At 36.6% G+C, this 21,781-nt stretch overlaps 1 protein-coding gene across 1 annotated transcript in view; it reads left to right on the top strand.

Annotated features, from left to right (window-relative positions):
* GBE1 (glucan (1,4-alpha-), branching enzyme 1) overlaps positions 1-21,781 on the top strand; it is a 152,023-nt gene that overhangs the window by 118,399 nt on the left and 11,843 nt on the right. The window contains exons 17-18 of the mRNA XM_010001784.1: positions 14,701-14,885; positions 15,769-15,916. Coding sequence (XP_010000086.1) covers positions 14,701-14,885; positions 15,769-15,916 — 333 coding nt within the window. The remainder of the gene's footprint in view (positions 1-14,700; positions 14,886-15,768; positions 15,917-21,781) is intronic.

Here is a 21,781-nt window from a genome sequence, read left to right on the forward strand (position 1 = left end):
GGAGCAGTACATGTTAAAATGTTATTTTACTAAAAAATTGCTCAAGGACAAGAAGTTGGAGGTGCCTACTTAAATGACATTGCTTATTTTATACAGCTAGTTCAGAAGTATTTGTTTCAAAACTTGATAACATTTTATCACATTTTAAGGAGCTGTAATGCAATCTAGAAATAATTTCTGCTCCAATTTTTATTTATCAGTATAAGTTTCTTTTGTGTCTCTTGGTGTCACAGAGAACATACTAAAATTACTACTTAGGTAGTTGAAAGTCTCCCATCTTATTCCTTTAGCTGATTCAGGTCTTAGGGTTAATTTAAATGTGTTTCAAGTATAAGATGAGTCATGTTTGCATCTGTGTATATAGCAAGTTGTTGAATTTCAGAACCAGAAGGGATAACTGTAGTCTACAAATAAGGAGGAACAGTATAATGGAATCAAGAGAGGCTGTAGCTCACAATCAGTCTATGTTTCTCGGAAACTGAATCTCATGTTCACAGAGCTAGACCATTCATTTTGTCACGGTTTGACTCAGGATCAGCAATTAAAGCAGGGACAACAATGCTTTCAATCCCCTCCCACCCATGTCGGGAAGGACAGAGAGAGTAAGGGTAGAGACTCTGGATTGAAAACTAAACTACACAGCTTTAATTACACTAATGACAAAAGAAAATTATATACAATTATATACAAATATGTTCAGGGAATGTGCAAAAGTGTCTTGCTTTCCCCTACCCCCAGCAACCCCCCCCGCACTGTCCTTGGCTGTGAACAGTCCTGAAAAGTTCCAGAGCTGCTGGAGAAAGTGCAGAGTGATGAGGGTCAGGAGAGCTCAAGCCTGGTGGTCGACGGTGGTAAATGGATGGAGTCCTCCCTGGACACCGGCCATGGATGGAATAGAAGGGAAGAAGAAGCAGGAAGGAAGTTGTCTCCTGTGATCTCTGACCTTCCTCCGAGCTTACATAGATATACGGAATGGAGTATCTCTGGCCAGTTTTGCTGTCCATCTAATTCAGCCTTCTGTGGGGGTGTCATACATCTCCCTGTAGAGTCTGAGACGGCAGAGCAAAATGTGACCTTGGAGTCCTGGCAGTTACATTAACTTTCCAGTATTACCAGTCCACTAGCTGGAACACTTGCTGCTAGTTAAAAGAGAGCTTACTGAAGGAAAAAAAAAAAAATCAGTGAAAGGAAAATTGGCTTCATCCTGACTCAAACCAAGACAATTTACAACTATTTACTTGTTTCCTAACTTCCTTTGAAAAACCGCAAATATTTAGGTAGATAACCCATCTTGCATTACCATACCTTCCCTTCTTATGGAGATGACTCTAGACAAAAGTTAGCAGTTGAATCCATTAATACACTTGTTGATGGATCCCTTCCAGTTGCCATAAGCATGCACTGTCCAAAATGCAACTGTCCTCCCACCTGCAGTCAAGCTAATAAGAGCAAGCACTAGGTTGTTTCCTAGCAAAGCCCCCAAGAGGGAGTTGCTTAGATTTCTTTTTAATATTACAAAATACTCTATTTGATTATTTTTTTTTCCTCAAAATCGGGAATTAACTGGTGGTGTAAAAAAAAAATAAATCAATGCATACTTTTCTGTTACATCAAGCATATGCCAGTCACTTCAGGCAGGCCACTTTTTCTCACTCTTGCTGTCTCAACCACTAACCTAACTGAGATTATCTTCCCATCAGTATAATCAGTCATAGAATTAAGGTTGGAAAATTTTTCAAGATCATCAAGTCCAACTGTCTGCCCTACAACCGTTAACCACTAAAACATCTCCTGCAATACCATGTCCATCCGTTCTTTGGACGCCTCCACAGACAGTGCCTCCACCACCTCCCTAGGCAGCCTGTTCTAATAATGCAGCTAGAGATACTAGAATACATATCTGCTGTGTTCCTATTGGTTTTGGATGAGGAATAACATTCTCAATTGTGGGAGCTGTGTCTTCCTTCATAAAAGCTGGTGATGTGAAACAGTGGTGAATTCAACAAGTTACAGAAAGTTCTTAGACTTTTTTTAGGCTCTTCTGAGGCTTTTTCTAAATAAAAAAACATGAACCATCACTAGTTTGAAATCTAGTAGGTGTACTCTGCTTCTGTTTGTGAACCCATGCTCAGCTTAGGTATGTATACCTCATACATGTATGGGTTGATATGTATCTGGACTTATGTAATATGTTGGTCATCAGGAAGTATTGTAGTGCAGCAGTGAGGCTTGGATACCCTAGTTATCTGAACACTTTTTGGTACTAAAAACTGAAAATCAGTAGGTGATACACAAAATTGGCAGAAGCTCTGCCTGATGACACTCTGAGTACCTCTTAAAAGCTCTTTATCAAAAGACATTACTGGGGAGAAAATGGGCAAAATCTCTTCTGCCTGTAGTGAGAGTGATTACCTGAGGGAAGGGGAGTGTAATAATGACAGTTAAACCAGCGCATCTTGTGGATCTTCTGATGTCTCTTAAAGCTGGTCCTTTAAGGCATGCCATATTCCCAAGTACAAAGGGAGGAAAATATGAAAGATTAGCTAAACATTTCTGCTATGACTGATTTTGCAAAGAATGTTGTAAAATTCAGTTACAGTCTTTTGTTTCCTTGTTATTAAATGTCAGCAAACATCTTGTTTTAAGCCTGTTCTCCCAAATATTGCAAGATTTTCTTTTTTTCCCCCCTGTCTCTCCACATGCAAACAAAAAAAACTTGTGAAGGCCTCACTGGACAATTGTTCTCAATCGTACAGATTTTGGAGGCTATATTATAAATCACTTGCTACTTTTAGCAAAGGTGCCATCAGTACCAATTTTCTAAGTCATCTTTTAATCTGAGGAGTGATGTTTTGCTTCAGCTTCCAAAGCTATTGCCTGTTGGGCTTCTGTCTAAATCTGCTAAATGGTTTTTCTTACCTCTATTTTCTCTTTTCCTGTGTTGTGTGTTTTTGTTTGTTTTTTTTTCCTCCCTTCACTCATTTATAAGTAGTTTTCACACTGGTTTAATGTTACAGGTGAATCAGGACTATCATTAAATTAGAATCATAGAATGCTTTGGGTTGGAAGGGACCTCAAAGACCACCTAGTTCTGAGGGGAGATCTAATTAATTGTCTATAAATACATGAGGGTTGGGCATCAAGAAGGCAGGGACATTTTCTTTTCACTTGTGCCCTGTGATAGGACAAGCGGCAATGGATTCAAACTCGAGCACAGGAAGTTCCACCTTAATGTGAGGAAAAATTTCTTTACTGTGAGGATTACAGAGCACTGGAACAGGCTTCCCAGAGAGGTTGTGGTGTCTCCTTCTCTGGAGACTTTCAAGACCTCTCTGGATGCCTTTCTGAGTGATCTGCCCTAGTTGTGTGTGTTTTTTTGGTCTGGCAGGGGGGTTGAACTCGATGATCTTTGAGGTCCCTTCCAACCCCTAATATTCTGTGATTCTAACCCCCTGCTATGGGCAAGGACACTTCCCACTAGACCAAGTTGCTCAAAGCTCCATTCAACCTGGCCTTGAGCACTTCAGGGAGGGAGCATCTGCAGCTTCCATGGGCAACCAGTTCCAGTGTCTTACCATGTCACATTAAAAAAATTCTTCCTAATTTCTAACCTAAATCGACCTCTTCCAGTGTAAGGCTATTACCCCTTTTCTTATTGCTCTATGCCCTTGTAAACAGCTCCCCAGCTTTCCTGCATGTCCCTTCAGGTACTGGAAGGCTGCTATAAGGTCTCCTTGGAGCCTTCTGTTCTCCAGGCTGAATCCCAACCTTCTGAGCCTGTCTGTGTACGAGAGGTGCTTCAGCCCTCTGATATTCACAGCCCTTCTCTGGACTTGCTCCAACAGCCCTATGTCCTTCTTACATTGGGTGCCCTAGAGCTGGACACAGTACTGCAGGTGGGGCCTCACAAGAGGGAAGCTGAGGGGTGAATTGCCTCCCTTGACCTTCTGACCACGCTTCTTTTGATGCAGCCTGAGATACAGTCGGCTTTCTGGGCTGCAGTTGCACATTGCTAGCTCCTGTTGAGCTTTTCATCAACCAACAACCCAAATCCTTATCCTCAGGTCTGTTCTAAATCCATTCTCCACCCAGCCTGTAATTGTACTTGAGATTGCCCTGACCCAGGTGTAGGACCTTGGCCTTGTTGAACTTCATGAGGTTGGTATGGGCCCACCTCTCAAGCCTGTCAGTGTCTTTCTGCATGGCCACCTCTCCAGCCTTTTGACCACACTGCACAGCTTGGTTTCATGAGCAGACTTTGGGCACTCAATTCCACTGTCCCTATCCCTGCCAAAATATTAAACAGCACCGATCTCAGTACCAACCCCTAAGGAAGCCCACTCATCACTGATCTTCGCTTGTATAAGTTGCACTTGTACATGCCCCTTTTGTACCATGGCAATGTACCAGAGACGGATAATTGAGTTCTAACTCTTCTTTCTGAAAAAAAAAACCCAGATGTGCAAGCTTCAGTAGTCATTTCCACATAGGAAAAAAAACCCAAACAACACAAAATCAAATTACAAAAAACCCAGAACAAACAAACCAAAAAAAAGTGCAGTACAAATAATCTTTCCTTTTGCCTCCTGGTTATGATTGACTGTAATGAGCAGAGATCTTTCAACGTATTATACAGTAACCATACTATTATTATGCTAGTGCTTTGGAGATATGCTAAAACTAAAATTTCTTTCAAGTGTCTGGTTAGAGTCTTAAATAAACCAGCCACAGTCTTCTGTTTCTTAAAAAAAACCCCAACAAACCCAAAAACAAAACGAAAAGTCCACCAGAAAACAAAACAAAAAATCACAACCCTAAAGATAACAGTGAATATGTTGAAAGGAGAGAAAAAACACTGAAACAATGAACACACAAAGTAGGTAAATTGATGGGGAACATTCTTCTGTTATACACTCTAATTAGGTTTATACCAACATCAATATTTATGAACCACTGAGGGTATTGCTTTTGAAACATACGCTGCAAAGCAGCAGTTTCTTTCTTTGATGTATCAGTATATTTCAAATCTAGTTTTTTTCCAAATTAAGATGAAAAGTCAATTTTTTGTGAGATGAAATACTGGGAAATTACTTCCACTTGATAGAATTTAAACTGTTTATAGTATTTATTTTATCTATTTATTTACTTATAAACAGAAGAAAAATTAATCAGAATGTAAATGTACTGTTTAATTTAGCATGGTGCAAATGAGAACCTGATACTCTTGAGGTTTCACCTTTTCTCCTCAGGTTTCCCAAAATAGAATTCCACAAGAGAGTTATGACAGGCTTGTATTTTCCTAGCTTAAATAGTGCGTTCTGACTTTGGTTAGTGTTATTCTTCTTTAACCACTTACATATGTTTTCTGATTAATGAAAATCCCTGTCTGAACTACTGCTAGATTTTTTTTTATTTTTTATTTAACAGCAACATCTTTAAACTTCAGTTATTAGATAAAAATTCTTTCTAAAGACCCAGCAAATAATAATGGAAGACTGTGTTTGTTTGAGTGGAAATACCAGAAAAGTAATGCATAATACTATGATGAGTTCTGATTTGGAATTGGTGCTTTTGCTCTGTCTTTAAACAGAGCTAAAAAATACTGAACCAACACCTCTGCTAGCAACTAGACATAAATCTTGTCACCCTTCCCCAAGATGTCTTATAGAGAGTTTTGCTCTGCTTGAAGTGGGACTATAGCCTACAAATGAAAGCAACATCACTCGTTTCTGTGGCTTGTTGCAGTTTTGTGGATCAACAGCTATGCTTGGAGGACTCACAACAGTTTCTGCTGATTGCTTCAGGTAGTTCAAGTGGGTTAGGCTGGGTCTTTGAGGAGTTCCTTACTTGCCTATGAGGCAGTATGGGGCAGTTAATATGCAGTGTCCTAAACTGTAGAAAGTAGTAGCTACTGACTTAGAGCTTCAACTCCATTTTCACCTTTGAGTCCCTGTGACCAGTAGGGTAGTACAATTTCAGCTAGCCCTAAACTCAGCAAGGGCCTCCTCATGCAGCATCTTGGCTTTTTTATAAAGATTTTTTTCCTTTCTTCAGACTCTGCTGTTGGGTTAAATAATTTCAGTTACACAAACTAGCCATCAACTGGTATACACAAGCGTACATAGATGGGATATATTTTGGGCCCTTTTATCTCTTAGAACACACGCAGTGTATTTCTTTCTGAAAATGGTTTAGTATGAGCTTTTGAAAGTGGCAGTGTGAGGTGTTCAGTTTGACTTGTTGCCCACACTTGCAGTCCTTCATCTACGTGTACAATTATTTTCATGAATCATCTTTTCTCCTGTGTCCCATTTACTTCAGTGACTGTATGGAAAAGCACATTGGTTAAATGATACATCCTAGCTCAGGATTGTTTTAAATTATTAGCAGAGTATATGATTCTCAAAACGTGGGTTTTTTATTTTTATTTCCTCAGAATGTTTAAATGTTACAGATGGCTAATATTAATCCCTCAGCAGTAGCCCTGAAGCAAAGAGGATAGCTGCTTTTTCAGTATCAGTATCATTTATTTTCAGATTAGAATATTGACTTTCATTTTGTGTGCTTTTTTCGCATGTATTTTTAATTTATTTTTTTTTGTTGCCCAAGGATATGTAGAAGGTCTTTGAGCATTACAGTTTATCTCAGAGACTAAACTATGTCCAGACCGAATTATAAAGCAGTTGCATTCGCTCACAGAAGATCAGTAAATTATTCATTCTACAAAACTGAGTTGGACTGTAAAATCTGGGATATTTAAGTATATAAACTTCATACATCAGTCAGCATGCCACGATGACATCTGCTGGCATCTATTACAAGTACATCAGATTTATCCTTTGGTCGTTATTCAGGAGCTTGACACAACTTTCACATTTGTTCTCTATCTCAGAGCTAAATGTAGTGCTCGGACATGTCATGTAACATATGTCTAAAAGACCTGCTAAGGCCTGTGCTCACAAACAGGCTTGCCTGACTCCAGGTAATTTTATAAATGAAGCAGATCTTTGTAGGAATTATATGTGATGGAATGCAGAGAATGCAAAATAAGTGCCTCGCGTAAGGGATATCACAACACTGTTGTCTTGTGTTTGAAGTGCAAGCTGTGTTTTCCAGCTGGTTACCCTCATGTAAATCTAGGAAAAAAATATATTTGAAAACAGCAATGATAATCTACCAATATGAACTACTATATGTATTTTTACTGAGGTTAAAGGACAAGTAGACTGACAGGGATAGGATGGTCACTGTTGCAGTGGAGTTATCCACAGAGAGAATGTTACTAACTGGAAATGTTTCAGAATAGGATTATCTTACATGCAATACACCTACCTCTGTAGCTGTTGTTCTGCTTCACTTTACTGTTTTTCTATTTGTTCTGACGAATTCTTAGGCAAATATCCTTGCATATATTAAGTATGCCTTGAGTTAGATACCAGTTACACCAAAAATTTCAGCTGTTGTGTAGAATTGCTTAGAAAGAAATAGACTATTAGATTACTTTTTTTTTGGGGGGGTAAATGTATATTTTATTTTTAATATATATTATGCTCGTGTGTATGTATGTAAGCTCTCAGTGATGCAACACTACTGTAATACGTTACTTTGGAACAACATAAAGTTCTGTAAACAGAATATTGCTTTTACCTTCAACATTTACAATCTCTGTAACATTCAGAATCCAAATAACGCCATTTACTTAATTACACTGAAACATACCCAGTATGTGAACTTGGAAATACTTTTGATTGGTTTTTTTTTACATCAGAGGAATTTTAACATTGGCAGCCACAGCCTTGAGACCGAGTACAGCAGAGTTAAGCCTCTTGATTCTTTAAGAACACAATGCCGAGGTACTATTTGCTTCAGCTGCTGTACTGGCCTTTTGGAGTTTTCCATCTCTTTGAGGAACAGGTGATGTAGCTAGCAGTATGATGCTTTACCTTTTCAAAGGCTTTTACAGTAACCACATAATTCTGTTTTTGAAAATGCCTCAGTGCTCAGGTCCACTGAAAACAATGGCAAATGAGAGTTGTTTAAAATTGTGAAGGTCTTGAGGAGATGGTTTTTAAAATAAATGTTTTTTAGGAAGCTTATAAATAACATCCTCATCCTGACAAGGCTGAGCCAAACTCAGGTGGAGGGAAGGAGGCAGTTGGCAGAAGGAAGCTTTAATATACATTTAAAGCAGTGTTACGTGATTCTAGGAGGAATCTCAGGAATGTACTACTACTTTGAGGACATTAGGTAAGCAGAGGTTTAGAGCTGCAATGAGAAATATTCTCTGATGGCTAATTTGTACTGTTTCAACAAAGCAAGACACAGTATTTTTTTTCTTCATTGAAATAATAAAGACCAAACTGATTTGTGGACAGTGGAGCGAGTTCCGGATCAGTGCCTTACCTGCGTTTTTGTTTTCTTCTTGCATGAGTTCTACCTATAGAATATATATTCTGTATTTCCATGTAAATTAAAAGAAGCCAGTTTCCCAGAACAGATGAGAAGTCAGTTGCGCGTAGACTGTGTGCATTTGAGTAGTCTGAAGACAGGAGAGCTGATGTTTTGCCTTTCTGAGGGTTGCGTGACTAGGTCATCTGCAGTCAGGTTAGTAGGGATGAGATGGATGTCTTCGCATATGTGAAAACAATAACCTTACAATTAAAATTACTAAGTATATTTTTGGATATGACCTATCCCTGATGCAAGCATACTTTGCTAGTTCCAGTTCTTTCCCCCATCCCAGACAAGACCATTTAGTTTAAATGTTCTCATTCAGATGCTCTGCTTTATCTTTTGCTGCTGCCCATTTTTCCCAGCAAGCTCCTCAGCCATCCTGCCTTTCCTAATACAGGTATACAGAATTTTGGTGCTTCTGAGTAAATTGTTTGTTTTCTTGTTACTTGTTGTTGGGTTTTGTTTGTTTGTTTGTTTTCTGTAAATGATCTGACAAGACAGAGGTATATTTTTTATATGTGAGAGCTAAATAGTGCTGTTTACTACAGTTGGAAATTTTGTTGGAATAACTGCAAAATTACCTCTGTGAAGAACCTGGAACTGTTTTATCAACACTAAAATGCATTGCAATAGCTGCAATATTTTAAAACCAGTAGGAAATGAGTGAGGATAAGCTAACTGAGATAGGAATGGGAAATGGGAGAGAAGTAAGTCATTCATTGCTATACCACAACCCAGGACATTGTATTAATTTGGAACATTTTTTTAAGAAAAAGTGGTGCTTAAATTTTATCAAAATTGATTCTCTCTTTTTTTAAAAAAAAAGCTTTTAAGTTTTAAAGTGACTTAACATTTCTATTATATGCATCTGCCAAAATCTGCAATGCATTTTTATGATTCTCATTCATTTTGTCAAGGTGCAGAGAAAAACAAAAGACTAAAAAAGTAAGAATACAAGCAAAAGTTATGGTGTAAGCTCTTAGGACTTAAAATGTACGTCAGTGCAATATGTTGCATTGAGGCAAGGTCCGTTTCCCAGTTTCTCCATATGACTTGATCATGCTTCAGTGCAGCCAGTTAGACTCAAGGTTATAAGTGCAGCATCTCTTTTTCGGTCCTTTTCTAGGCACCTACTTTTGGCCACTGTTGGAAACAGGCAACTAAATGCACAGTTAAGGCTGATTCAATAGGGTTTACTGGTATATTAAGAAACAGGACTGGAATGTCATACCTGAATAGTGTTAAAGCTGTACTTCCAAACAGTTTGCTATGGTAACAGTTGAGATTGAGAAATACTAAAGAGAGGCTGTAAAAGAAGAAAAAGTCATTATATCAAAAGCCTTCATTTAGTAATATAAATAAAACAACATTATTCTGGTGGAAGAACAAGAAACTACATTTCTAGATAAACTGAAAGATTTCTTCTTGGAGCATGTCCTGGTTTGAGCAAGGATGAAGCCACTTTTACTGATTTTTACAGTCAAACTGTGACAGAGCAATAAGTTAGACATCACAGGAAATTCCTCAAAATCTAATTCTGTAGCTGGCCTGATTTTTCTAGGCAGCTTTTGTGGATAGAGTACTGTATCCCTGGTGTGGCCTAGAGTAACCATTTTAAGGACTCAGTACTTTCCTATGTCTTTAATGCATTAGAGACATGCTTGTTTTTTCATTACTGTATCACACCAGAGGAGAAGCATTCTTTGAACCTTTAATAAAGGCAAGGTTAAGAATCCCCTTTCCTTCCTTTTCTCCTAAGAGGTGTGGAAGATCTGAGTTGCAAAACAAAAGCAATGTTTAACCTGATATTTTGTCTTACTACGGACTGGAAACAGAAAATATCTGGTTTTTGCAGCAAATGGGAGAAAAATACTTTTCTCACAGAAATTATTTTTCCAACACCTCTCTTTTTACCACCTTCTCATGTGACATTTTTTCTAGCCACTGTTTTATGTAGGAATTACAGTATGATTGTTTGTCCGTTACTAAATGTTAGTGCTGCAGAGATTGAACAAATATTAAGGTATTCAAGTCATCTAAGCCAAGTGTTTCAACAGAACTCTATTAGGAATTTCACTTTATTATATCATTGCATGGATGACAAGATTAAATGAATGCTTGTAATCAAGCTCATTCATGATTTGAAGGCATTATGGATTTTCTCATTTGCTTTTGGTAGTATGAATATTAAGTTTCATTACTTAAGAGGCTGAAGAAGATTCAATACAAAGCATCAGAACTGCTTAATATCCAAGAGCTTCATAACTAGCGCAAATGAGAATTTGTTTGAAATGTGTTGGTTTTTTTTAATACTGATGAATATTGTAAAATATCTAGATCTGATTTACATTGATTCTACTTACAGTTGCAAATTGACACATTGTATTCATTGTTTTCAAAAGTAGTGCAGTTAAATTTAAGTCAGTTACAACTGCTAAGTGAGCTGGTCATCTGGATCGTGTAAATTGGCGTGACTTCACTTACTTTAATAGAAATACCTTAAGGTGAACCTGTTGAAGTTCTGTCCCAGTGTCTCTTGTCCCCAGCTCATCAGCTTTAAATAGGATCTTTTTATTGTATTTTATATTGTTTAAAAACATGTACAGTCTTATACACCTAATTAAATTTCTTACCTTTGTATCAAATAAACTACTTGCTTTAACTGCTTTTAAATTATTTTATTTCATATGTAATTCAAAATAGAAACAAGCCAAAATAACAGGCATCTTTTGACACTGCCTGCTGCAAATCAGCCTTCAGTTCTGCTTAGCTTGTTTCTTTGAGAGAGACTTGCTAGTAAAGATGTCTAAAGAAGAGAGATCAAGAAAACTTTCATGACCTATTGGGTGCAGCTTTAAAGCAGTCATCAGCAGGATAACTACTTTGTGATATAAATGCATTTCTAGCCTAATAAACAAGTTTGATGTACATTTCCATTATAGTAGTGGAAAGTTATTTTATTTGTTGGAATTGTTTCTTGAAACCTTCTACACAGTAACATTGTCCAATATGCACAATATGTAGGAAATAACAAACTTCAATTAATTCACAGGTAAAATTAGTGTGCATTACACTTCAATAATTTGTTTTGTTTCTCTAATAAAAAATTCAGTTAATTTCACTTTTGTTCTCTGCCCTCCCCCACATTAATTCCATTGCCTTGATTTGCATCCCTTGTAGCATCTGCCTTCTTGTCACTCTGTAGCTTGGACCTTTATGTCAAACTGCAAATTAATTGTAGAAGAATAAATCCCTATAGCAATTCTGTGCTTAGAGGCTTTCATAATTATCAAGAAGTGAATGTTGCTGATTCTTGTCAGAAATAAGAAGTGGAACACAGGGAAGGGGGTATGCTTTTGCAGATACTATTAGTTATCCCAGGAAGTTTGTGTCAGTGAGTTACCTTTCCATTTTCTAGAACCTCCCTATATTTTTATTTAAAGCCAAAATAGAAAAAAAAAATAGCAATTAAGGGGGAAAAAAGCTAGTGAGATGTATATTTTTGTTATATATGCATAGCCTTAGCATATCTCAAGTGCAAAAGCACACTCTGGAATTTATTGGAAGGCCTGCTTGCACCCTAGTTCCTTTTCCCTGTGCCACATCTTAAAAACATAAATAAAAATGCCTACTTGAATTTATTCTTTAATTATTTGTGAACTTATATTTTTTTTTCTCAAGAGATAGATCAAGGCAGCCTCTTAAAGTCAAGCAGCATATACAAAAGGCTCATGGATGTGTTGTCCTGACAGTGCCTATAAAAGCATGTTTAAAGTGTGAGCACTGTTTAGACCCTCAACATGCTTTTCAGACATCAGCAAGTAATTTAATCTTCTATCAAGCTGCAACACTATGTTAAATTTCTTTCATTCTTAATGACCATTAATCATGGCTAGAACAATAACATTTCTTTTGTATTTTGCTGAACTTCTATTGTTCTATTGTTTGGGGCTTTTTTATGATAAGAACAACAACAAAATGCAGTTTTCAAAAAACTGGTGGGGAAACAGGCAAAGCAAGTGAAGACAGGGGAGTTGATATATTTGTAAACATAAAGGAGACATGCTCTACTTAGAATGAAATACTCTTGAAATGATGGGCTAGTTTAGTCTAATTTACTTGCTGTCTTCTATTGCTTATTTCCCTTGTTTTTATGTTTTTCTTGAATAAATATGTACTATTTCCTTGGCTATCTTTTCAAGATACATATAATCTCTGACTTTCTGGTGCTTTTTTTTATCTTTAACTGAGCTATCTCATGTAGTCTGTCTTTTCAATAGCAGGCAGATCACAAAAGAAGGTAATACCTTGTCCAGCTCTTAAGGAGATACTGAATTTGGTTAGATATAGTGTCTGCTTGGTAGCAATATCTTTCTTCATTTTTGATATCATATTGTAAGCACAGTTTAAGAGCTCAGTCCAGCTTTATTCCAAGGTCATTTTCAAAGTCCTGCTGTGATTCCGATTCTTTTATATTTGTCTTTGGTTTTGAGCTGAGTATGAAATTTAATGGTTTAGCTTTTGAATGGGAAATGTAATTTGCAACTTGTCAGATCGTTTACAAAACAGACATCTCTGTGAAGGATTCTCCTAAATACATATATGCAGCCTTTCTCTTTTGTTCTCTGTTCGTTTCTTTGCTCCCATGAAGAGTGGAAGTACACAAAAATAACTTTGAAAATCTAAATTCATAGCTGTCACTGCTGACCGAATCCTTTAGGCCTTCTAGGCAGTGCAGGCTGTGCTAGAGAACAGCTGGTGGTTGCACATGCAGGATATCCATCCAGGAATAAACACTTGTCTTCTCTAAGCATCCCTGCTCTTCGTCTGCCCAAAAAACTTCCAGTTTATTGACAAAACTTGAGGAACTTCTGGTAGAAATGTTAGAAGGTTTTTTTGGTAGTGAGTGGGTTTTTTAATTATTTTGGGGTTTTTTCTTATTTTTTTTCATTGTTGTTGTTTGCTTTGTTGTTTTTTTTGTTTGTTTTAAATAGAAACCCTCTTAAATTTGACCATATTACTTCCCATACTAATTTCCAGGTACATCATTTGTTGTCTCTGTTTCATGGCAAGTAGGTGTTACCTGCAATATCTGAAATGTTTGTGATAAATCAGCTATCATAGACATTGAAATGTGTGTTTAACTTTCAAGGTACTTAACCCTTTTTAATCCTGTGTAAAATGAGTAGTCCAAAATGGCAGTGTTTGTTAGGCAGTGGGTTATAGTGCACATTAGAACCATTAAGTCTGGATTTGTCTCAAATTGTAATAATGAAAGTATGTAAAACAAAATAATTTTGCATACATGAAAGCAATTAAAAATACTGAGTCCCAGATGAGTTGTTGCTGGAAATCTTTAGCTTTGACAGTTGAGATTTCCTTTGGAGATGCCACATAGGAGAACCTAAGTTTTTTCTTTATTTAATTACAACTTTTTTCCTTTTTTTAATGGAGTGTGCTCTAATAAACCTATTCCTTGTCTTAAAGGGAAGTCCATTAAGTATTTGTGTGGGCTAGACAGTCAGGGTGAGACCTGACTTGAGCTTTACTGCTATACAAAACCAAATTGAAATACAATGGCATTTACACATGTGCAAAGGGACATGAACCAGTGGGCACACAGCAGAACCCAGTGCTCAAACATGCTTCATTGCAGCCTGAAATGTGTCCTTTGGTACTCATGACATTGCTTGCTATGATTGGAAAAGGAGCTCTGTTTGCAAGGTTGCTGAATTAACACAGACTGATCCCTGAGTTGTCACACCCTTTAAGTCTGGTCTTTTGGTTGTTTGAAGCTTTATTGATAAAAAAAGATTTCTGTCTCTGCTGTTATATGGATGGTTGTGCAGATTTCTGTAAAGTGCTCTAAATGGATTTCTTTGTTAAACTAATGATTTTAGGTTTAACAGTGATTCTAAAATTGGTATCCTGGTTTACTGAATTTCTGTTGCCCTTAGTAAGGGATGGGAATTTAAAAAAATACCACCAAAAAACACATAGCATGATAGCATAGAGATCCATGAATAATTTGCTCTAGTGACTTTATTGGCCAAACAAACCTGATAACAAATATGAAAGTTCTCTGCAGCATTTTTATAGTAAAATGACCCATTTACATAGGAAAAATTATTCTTAAGAATTTGAAACTTGTAGAAGATAAATGTATTTCAATGTATTTTGCTTCTGCAGTTTTAGTTTATTTTTAGCTTGTGATTTCACAGATACTTTAATTTTTTTTAAATACAGGTAATGAATTTGGACATCCAGAATGGCTTGACTTCCCCAGAATAGGGAATAATGAGAGCTACCACTATGCCAGAAGACAGTTTAATCTTACTGAAGATCATCTTCTTCGCTATAGATTCCTAAATTCATTTGATAGAGATATGAATAAATTGGAAGAAAGATTTGGCTGGCTTGCATCTCCCCCGGTAAGCTGTATATACTAAATGATATGTTTTAGTCACCAGTTGGGTACATATTCAGAATAACAACAGTACCAAATCTGCATGCAGGAATTTTAAGCAGCACTTTATTATGTACTGCGTAATGCCCCACCGTGTATTTCAAGTTGTCAAAACATGTCACTGAAATATCTTCAACAGATAATGGAAATCTGAAACAGTCTTCTTTTAGCTTCATAGCAAGCTCTTTTCATATTAATTTTGCTATTTTTATTTAGTAACTGCAGATTGGATAAAGCAGCCTATTAAACTTTCTGTAATCCAATCTGTGGATTGCTTTGGGAAAGTGGAAATTGTTCTGACTATTTATATAAGTAATTACTCTGATACTGGGAAAGCAATTCCAGTAAAGTATAGTACAAGTTATAGTCTCCTGATCTTCTACGTGTCACTTGTATTTGCCTTTTTTACCCAAATATTGCACTGTACTTTTTATCAAAGCACCTACTTGCAATTTCTCAGTGTTTATTTCATACGAGTCATAATCCACTTTAAGGAATTGTTTTCAATTGACATCTAGTTATTTATTAGTGGCTTTAGTAAGTAGAACAAAGGTGCTATGCTTAATGTGGCTTATCAAAGGTACTAATCAAATATCTCTCACAATTCTCTTTAATTTGACATGACGTTCTAAAAAGTAAGATACAGTTTAGTAATCAAAAATGTTATATGACATTACATAGGTAAACTATTTCAGTTTGCATCTTTATACCCTTGTCTATCTTCCTTGAATCTTTTACTGTTTTGATTTAAATGCAGTATAGAAGCAGGGAGGTGCTGAGTTTTTTTGTCGATTCAGTTAGAAATGAAATATTTTCTCGTACTGGATTTTTTTTTTTTTCTTTTCCAGGCCTATGTGAGTGAAAAGCATGAATCAAATAAGGTCATAGCATTTGAGAGAGCAGGTCTTGTTTTTATTTTCAATTTCCATCCGTATCAAAGTTACGTGGACTACAGAGTGGGTATTGAAACTCCAGGAAAATATCCTTTTCTTTACTGTTTTGCTGGTACAGAAAAGCTTTAGAAGTTGAAAATAATTTTATTTCTGTATTTAATGAATGCAAACTGTAGTTAAAAGGTAAGAAAACACTTATTTTTCATCATTTTAATCTTCCTTTAATTCTTAGTGCACAGCAAAAAATAATTAAAAAAACCTGCCTTCATAGGAAATAATTTTGTAGAAACCAAAAGTAAATATCATAGTTAAAAGACTAGGTGTTAGTTTCCTTGTGATGCCTTGTTTCTTGGAATTAGTGGAGGTGTGAAAAAGCAACTCCAACTTCCTAAATAAACTACAGAAAGTGACCACAGTAAGTGGTCAGTGCACAGAAAAATGCTTTAGCTTAAACCTTCGTCAGGAAGGTTGTAAAATTCCTGTTTTATAGTTGAGTGCACTAAGAATGTGCTCTTAGATTAAATTAAATGATTACTCTTTAGCAATTGGCTGGTTTAGTACTTGTGTCCAAATTCTCAGCACTGAGGCAGATGAAGAGTGCCTCACACCGGATTACTACTACAATTTATTACCCCATTCTACCTTTGCAAGGAGTTCCAGTAGCGGCACAGAGGTAGCAAAAGGAAGCACTGAAGACGGGGGTGTTACTTAATGTTACTTAACCAGAATCCTGCTAAATTTCCAAGATTCTGTAGGTCAGTTCAGCCGTGCACAGGAGTTCAGTAATACACTGAACTACACACAACAAAAATATGGCAGTAGTTTCCTCAAATTGCTGATAAACAGAAAGACAGTAGGCCAAAACTGAGACTGCAGTACTTTAAAGTGAAGCAGCAAGATTCACTAGACAGTATTTGTCAAAGGACTTGAAACAAACTGAATTTGAGCAAACTAAATTCCTCCAGCAGGGTAGCATTGATTATCTTCAAAACCTTTTGATTTGGTTTGTAAGCATCTTTTTTTTTTGCCTTTCTCCTAATTAAACTAGACATACCTAATACTTTGGCATTAGAGTGGAGAAGATGCAGACAGTCACTGTAACACATTTTTGAAACCAAGCTTAAAAGCAGAATCATGTTACAGCAGATTCTTAGGCAATCCTTTACTTAGCTGAGTAGTGGTCATGAACTAAATGCATGGTCTTAAGTGACAGCACATTTGAGGTACTGCATCATGTGGTGTAAGAGATTAATTAAAATTGCCTCACTTCTCACAGGTAAGGACTCCATGTGTAGTATTTATGATCCTGTTTGTAGCAGCACACCCTAAGAATTCTGTATTCTATTTATATTGTTTTGGTGCTTCAAGCAGTATTTGGATTTACTTTTAGAACTGAAAGTTCCAGTTTTTAAATGAAACATACCCCAGAGTTAACAACCACTGTTGCACTCCTTGCTTTCAGCATCCTTTCTTCTTCCCTGTCAGTATCCAGCAGGCTGAGTGTTAGTATCTAGTTTCTTTAAATACGTTGTGGTGTATTAATGTTGACTGGCTTGCTTTCTAGCACATGTTCTGCTATTAGAGCCATTAATTTTAGGTATAATTTTGTAATGGATCCTTATAACCTGAGTTGTGGTTGGTTGTGTTTTGTTGTTGTTTTTTTTTTAAAGTGTCCTATAACTAGGTAATATGGTCGCATGTGACCTTAAATCTTCAGAACAGCTTCTCCACTTCAAAAAAAATTGTTCCCTACAATCCTTTGGGAAATTAAACATGAAGTAGGGGTACTTAAAAACACGAGTTTTTTGTTCCTCTGTTGGGATTTTTATATTGGTGGGCTTTTAGTTTGATCCTCTGAGGCAGCTACTGAATAATCCTGAAGAGCAAATTGCTATAATCACTGGTTAAATTCCTTTTTCATAAAAAGTTTTTCGGAATTATATTGGGAATTGTCAGAAATGTGCCATGATCCTTTCACTACCTGTATTTAAGTTTGTTTAGTGCGTTGAATTAGTCAAATTAGTGCATGTAATGCTTGTCATTAAATTTGCTTTTATTCAGAAGATGAATTTGGCATATCAGCTTATTGTAGTACTATATATAGCTATGTTGTCATCATATATAGCTTCTCAGAAGTGTTATGAGGTATGTTAAAAGATACAGAGCTTCCTGCCCCTCTGCCCTACATTTTTGTAGGCAGTCCTCTGTTCTGCTATCATTGAAAGTGTCATTCTTCTTTCAGCTCTTCTTTATTTGTAGGCTGCTGGCACAGCACAGCTTACTGTACTTTTATAAGATGTAGTGGTCTGTAGATCATAGAATGATAGAATTATTAAGGTTGGAAAAGACCTCTAAGATCATCAGGTCAAACCTTCAACCCAACACCACTATACCCACAAAACCATGGCCCTAAGTACCACATCTGCGTGGGTTTTGTAGACCTCCAGGGATGGTGACTCCATCACTTCCCTGGGCAGCCTGTTCCAATGCTTTACCACTTTTTCAGTAAAGACCTTTTTCCTAATACCCCATCTAAACCTCCCCTGGCACAACTTGAGGCCATTTCCTCTCATCCTAGATGCTACAGTAGTTATGATCCCAGTTGGTTTGAAAGGTCTTTTATCTGAACAGTCAGCCATTCAATAACTATCTGAAGAGTCAGAGCTGGCTTGGAGTAAGCTTTTTCATGTCCTTTTATACTACAGTCTTTTGACTTATTTTTCTTGGGGTTGGGATCCTTCATTCTACATCTTGTTCCCCTTCGATGGGGTACCCTAGCATGAGGTATTCAAAGATGGAGACCTTCATTTTGTATAGTCAGCATGGAAGTCCGTAAATGTTGTTGAACAATATGAATAAGTTCTAGCTCATCTCCGCTTGAATCTTGATATTTCATGTTGTCATATGCTGTTAAAGTGCAAGGAGAAAAAAAATGCCATGGGAAAAAATGGTTACTTCATTGCAAATACTGCCACTTCTATGTAGCATAAATATCAAAGCATTGTAATGCTAGAGTGAATGAATACCAGAGTGGTAGACATATTTTTTACCTGAATTTAGGGTGCATAAAGACATTTGAAGTCAGAGTTGTCCATAAGCAAATAGCTAGATGAGACCTGAGGAATCCCAAGTCTTGTCATCAAAATGCTAAAAAAAAAAAAAAAAATTAAAAAAAAAAGAATTCAGGCTCTCTGACATTTGCAACATGCACCTAGAGCTTTTAATGAGGAAATAAGGTCACTTGAATGTGTCACTTGCATGTGGTTGCTGAAGGCAAAGGCATTGCTTTGCAGACAGCTTTGAAGTGCAGTTATCTAACTGTCCCTGCCTGTTAGAATTCAGGAGGTGTCCAGCATGCAGAGACAAAGGACTTAATTTGGGATCAGCCAAATGCCAAACTCTATCAAGGCAGTTTATTTGTTAAGGTTAATAGGTGTGAATGAGAAATACAGGAGACCAATGTGGGAGTGCATCTTTGATCTGCGTAGGAAAAGACGCAGGTTTCCAGCTCTGAGTCTGTGCAACTTCTAGAGGTGCATGTGCTGTTGCCCAATTTCTGTTTCAAATTTCTGTTTCATGTGACAGAAAAAGGAAAACATTTGTATGCTCATGCTGGAATTTTACTTCATAAATTACGGTATTTCAGAAACCTTTTCATGAGAAACAGGCAGCTTGAGCTAACAAATTACTTCTGCCTAATTTGCTTCAATAATAAACACGTAGGCCAGCTGTCTCAAGTTCTCTGATTGTAGATGAAATTCTGAGTATTAACAGGAAAATCATTCATAAGTTTCCAATTTACCCTTTTGATGGGGTAGTGGTTGATTCCAAGTCCTGTCTGCAGTAAAAATGCAATGCAAAAATCTTCTTTCCTGTTTTCAAAAGGAACATGGTTGAAAGGAGGGAGAAAGAAGATCTCTGGTGGAGGATGAAAAATTATTGTTCTTCCAGGAATTCTGGAACCTCTTTCTTTTCTAAACTCCATGAAAAAAACACCCAAAGCTTTTTCTGCACACCCTAAACAAAGCATCCAGGGTTACCCATAGCCATTGCTTTTGTGACTAAATTTATTCCATGTAGATGTAATGAAAATGTATACATTTAATTTTGTCATATGTTTATAATTTCCGAATGAATTAGGTATGCAATCAGGACAGTGTTACTATCATTTCAGCTAGAACTGGTTCAGGACAGCTGCTGATCCCAAGACTGCTTAAGGGTCCCAGAGTTTTTCAAAAGTGTTCCCATGTCTTCTGTTGTCCATACACTTTCTGAAAGTTTCTATAGAAAGACAGAAACTGTTTCAGCACACTTTTTGATCTTTTTTTGGTTTGTACTTTTATCTTTGTCCCATCTGTATTGCCAGGACCATATCATTTTGTTTTTAGCCAGAAATGGTAGCAAGGCATAAAAATGAAATCATTATTAGGTATTCTTTTGTATTTTGAGAAGTGCAGTGAGAAAATGAGAGCTGATTTACATGTGAGTTAAAAAGAAAATAAATATTTACATAAACACCCATGTTCTAGTTGCATGCCTAGAAAGCACCAGAGAACCAGAAATATGGATGCTTAAACATTTTGTTCAAAGCTGTAATAGTTCCTAATCCTACAAAGCAGATTATGAAAGGATGGAGATAAAACCATCAGGATCAAACATAGTGGTTTTGTTTCATTACCTTGTATACTCATCCAGTCTTGCTCCGTTGTGTCCAGGGTTTCTAAATTGATGGGTAACCTATCACAGAGATAGGCTGCTATAGGGCTGTCAAAAATAATGCAGAGGACCCAATATACTTAATGTTACTCAAATGTATTTGATTTCTTGTAGTTGTTTATGTGAGTTAGACCAGGTCATAAAAAAAAAAAAAGAGTAGTTTCTTTGTAAATACTCAGTAAGCCTTACACCATTTTACAGCTGGTCAGTGGAAGTTCTTGTCTGCTCTTCTGCAAAGCTTTTAATTTTGCTGGGCCATCACCCCTCATAAATAGTGCTTGGATTCTTTTATCAATAGTAATAGTTGAGGAGCAAAAATACAAATTATCCAGTTGTATGATTTGCATTTACTTAGTGGTGGTTTGTGTCATTAAGCATGCATAAAATTAAATAAATTTTAAAAAGTGTTCAAATACATATTTCAAAACATCATAAAAGCATAGTAATTCAGTAATTATGTGGTAGATAATGACAGCCTTTCCATTTCCAGCTCTATCTATACAAGAGTTAATTGCTTTTGCTACTCTCCTCCTTTTGAGTCAGAGTGCATGTTAGTATTTCCAGCACTCTGTCGCTGAAACAAAAGAGACCCCACTGCAAAAGAGAATAATTCTGTTGTGTTTAATTAAAATGCACAACTGTTATTTAATGTCTTTGTGAAAGTAGTCTTCAAAAACCTAGATGCTCTTAAAATTCTCAAATGTGAAAAGCAGTTTTTCTGTGAGGTTGAAGTTGGAAGGCAAATGGGCATGTTTACTAAACTAGGGAGGTTTTCTCACTGAGAAGTATCAAATTTGTGAAGATACTAAAATTATTTTTTACCTCATTATTCAGTTTCTAGTTAACAGTGTTTGCTACAAATATGCTATGTTGTGAGGCATGGAGAGGCAGTGATATTAACTTTGTATTTCTAAAGAACACTGCTAGACATGCTTTTAAAGCCTGGATTAAGGAAATGGGATAAATTGTTTTAAAATTAGCACAGTCATAACAATTGTATTTGTTGTAAATAATGTCATGGCTTTCAGCAACATTGATAAAATATTAAATGTAATGTATAGTTTAGATCATGAGCAAACAGTTAAATGCTTGAGGGAGACATTCCCCTGCCATTTTAATAAAATATACAGGGGAATAGCAGCCATTGCTGATGCTGGGTTTGAAAGGGCATGGGAGAGAGTTAACTAGAAGTTGTAGTTCATATTTTTGCATGTTATACATGACAACAAATGAATGGTAATTTGAACGTGTG

Source organism: Chaetura pelagica, unplaced genomic scaffold (assembly GCF_000747805.2).
Source record: "Chaetura pelagica isolate M959 unplaced genomic scaffold, ChaPel_1.0 scaffold97, whole genome shotgun sequence".
NCBI lineage: Eukaryota > Metazoa > Chordata > Aves > Apodiformes > Apodidae > Chaetura > Chaetura pelagica.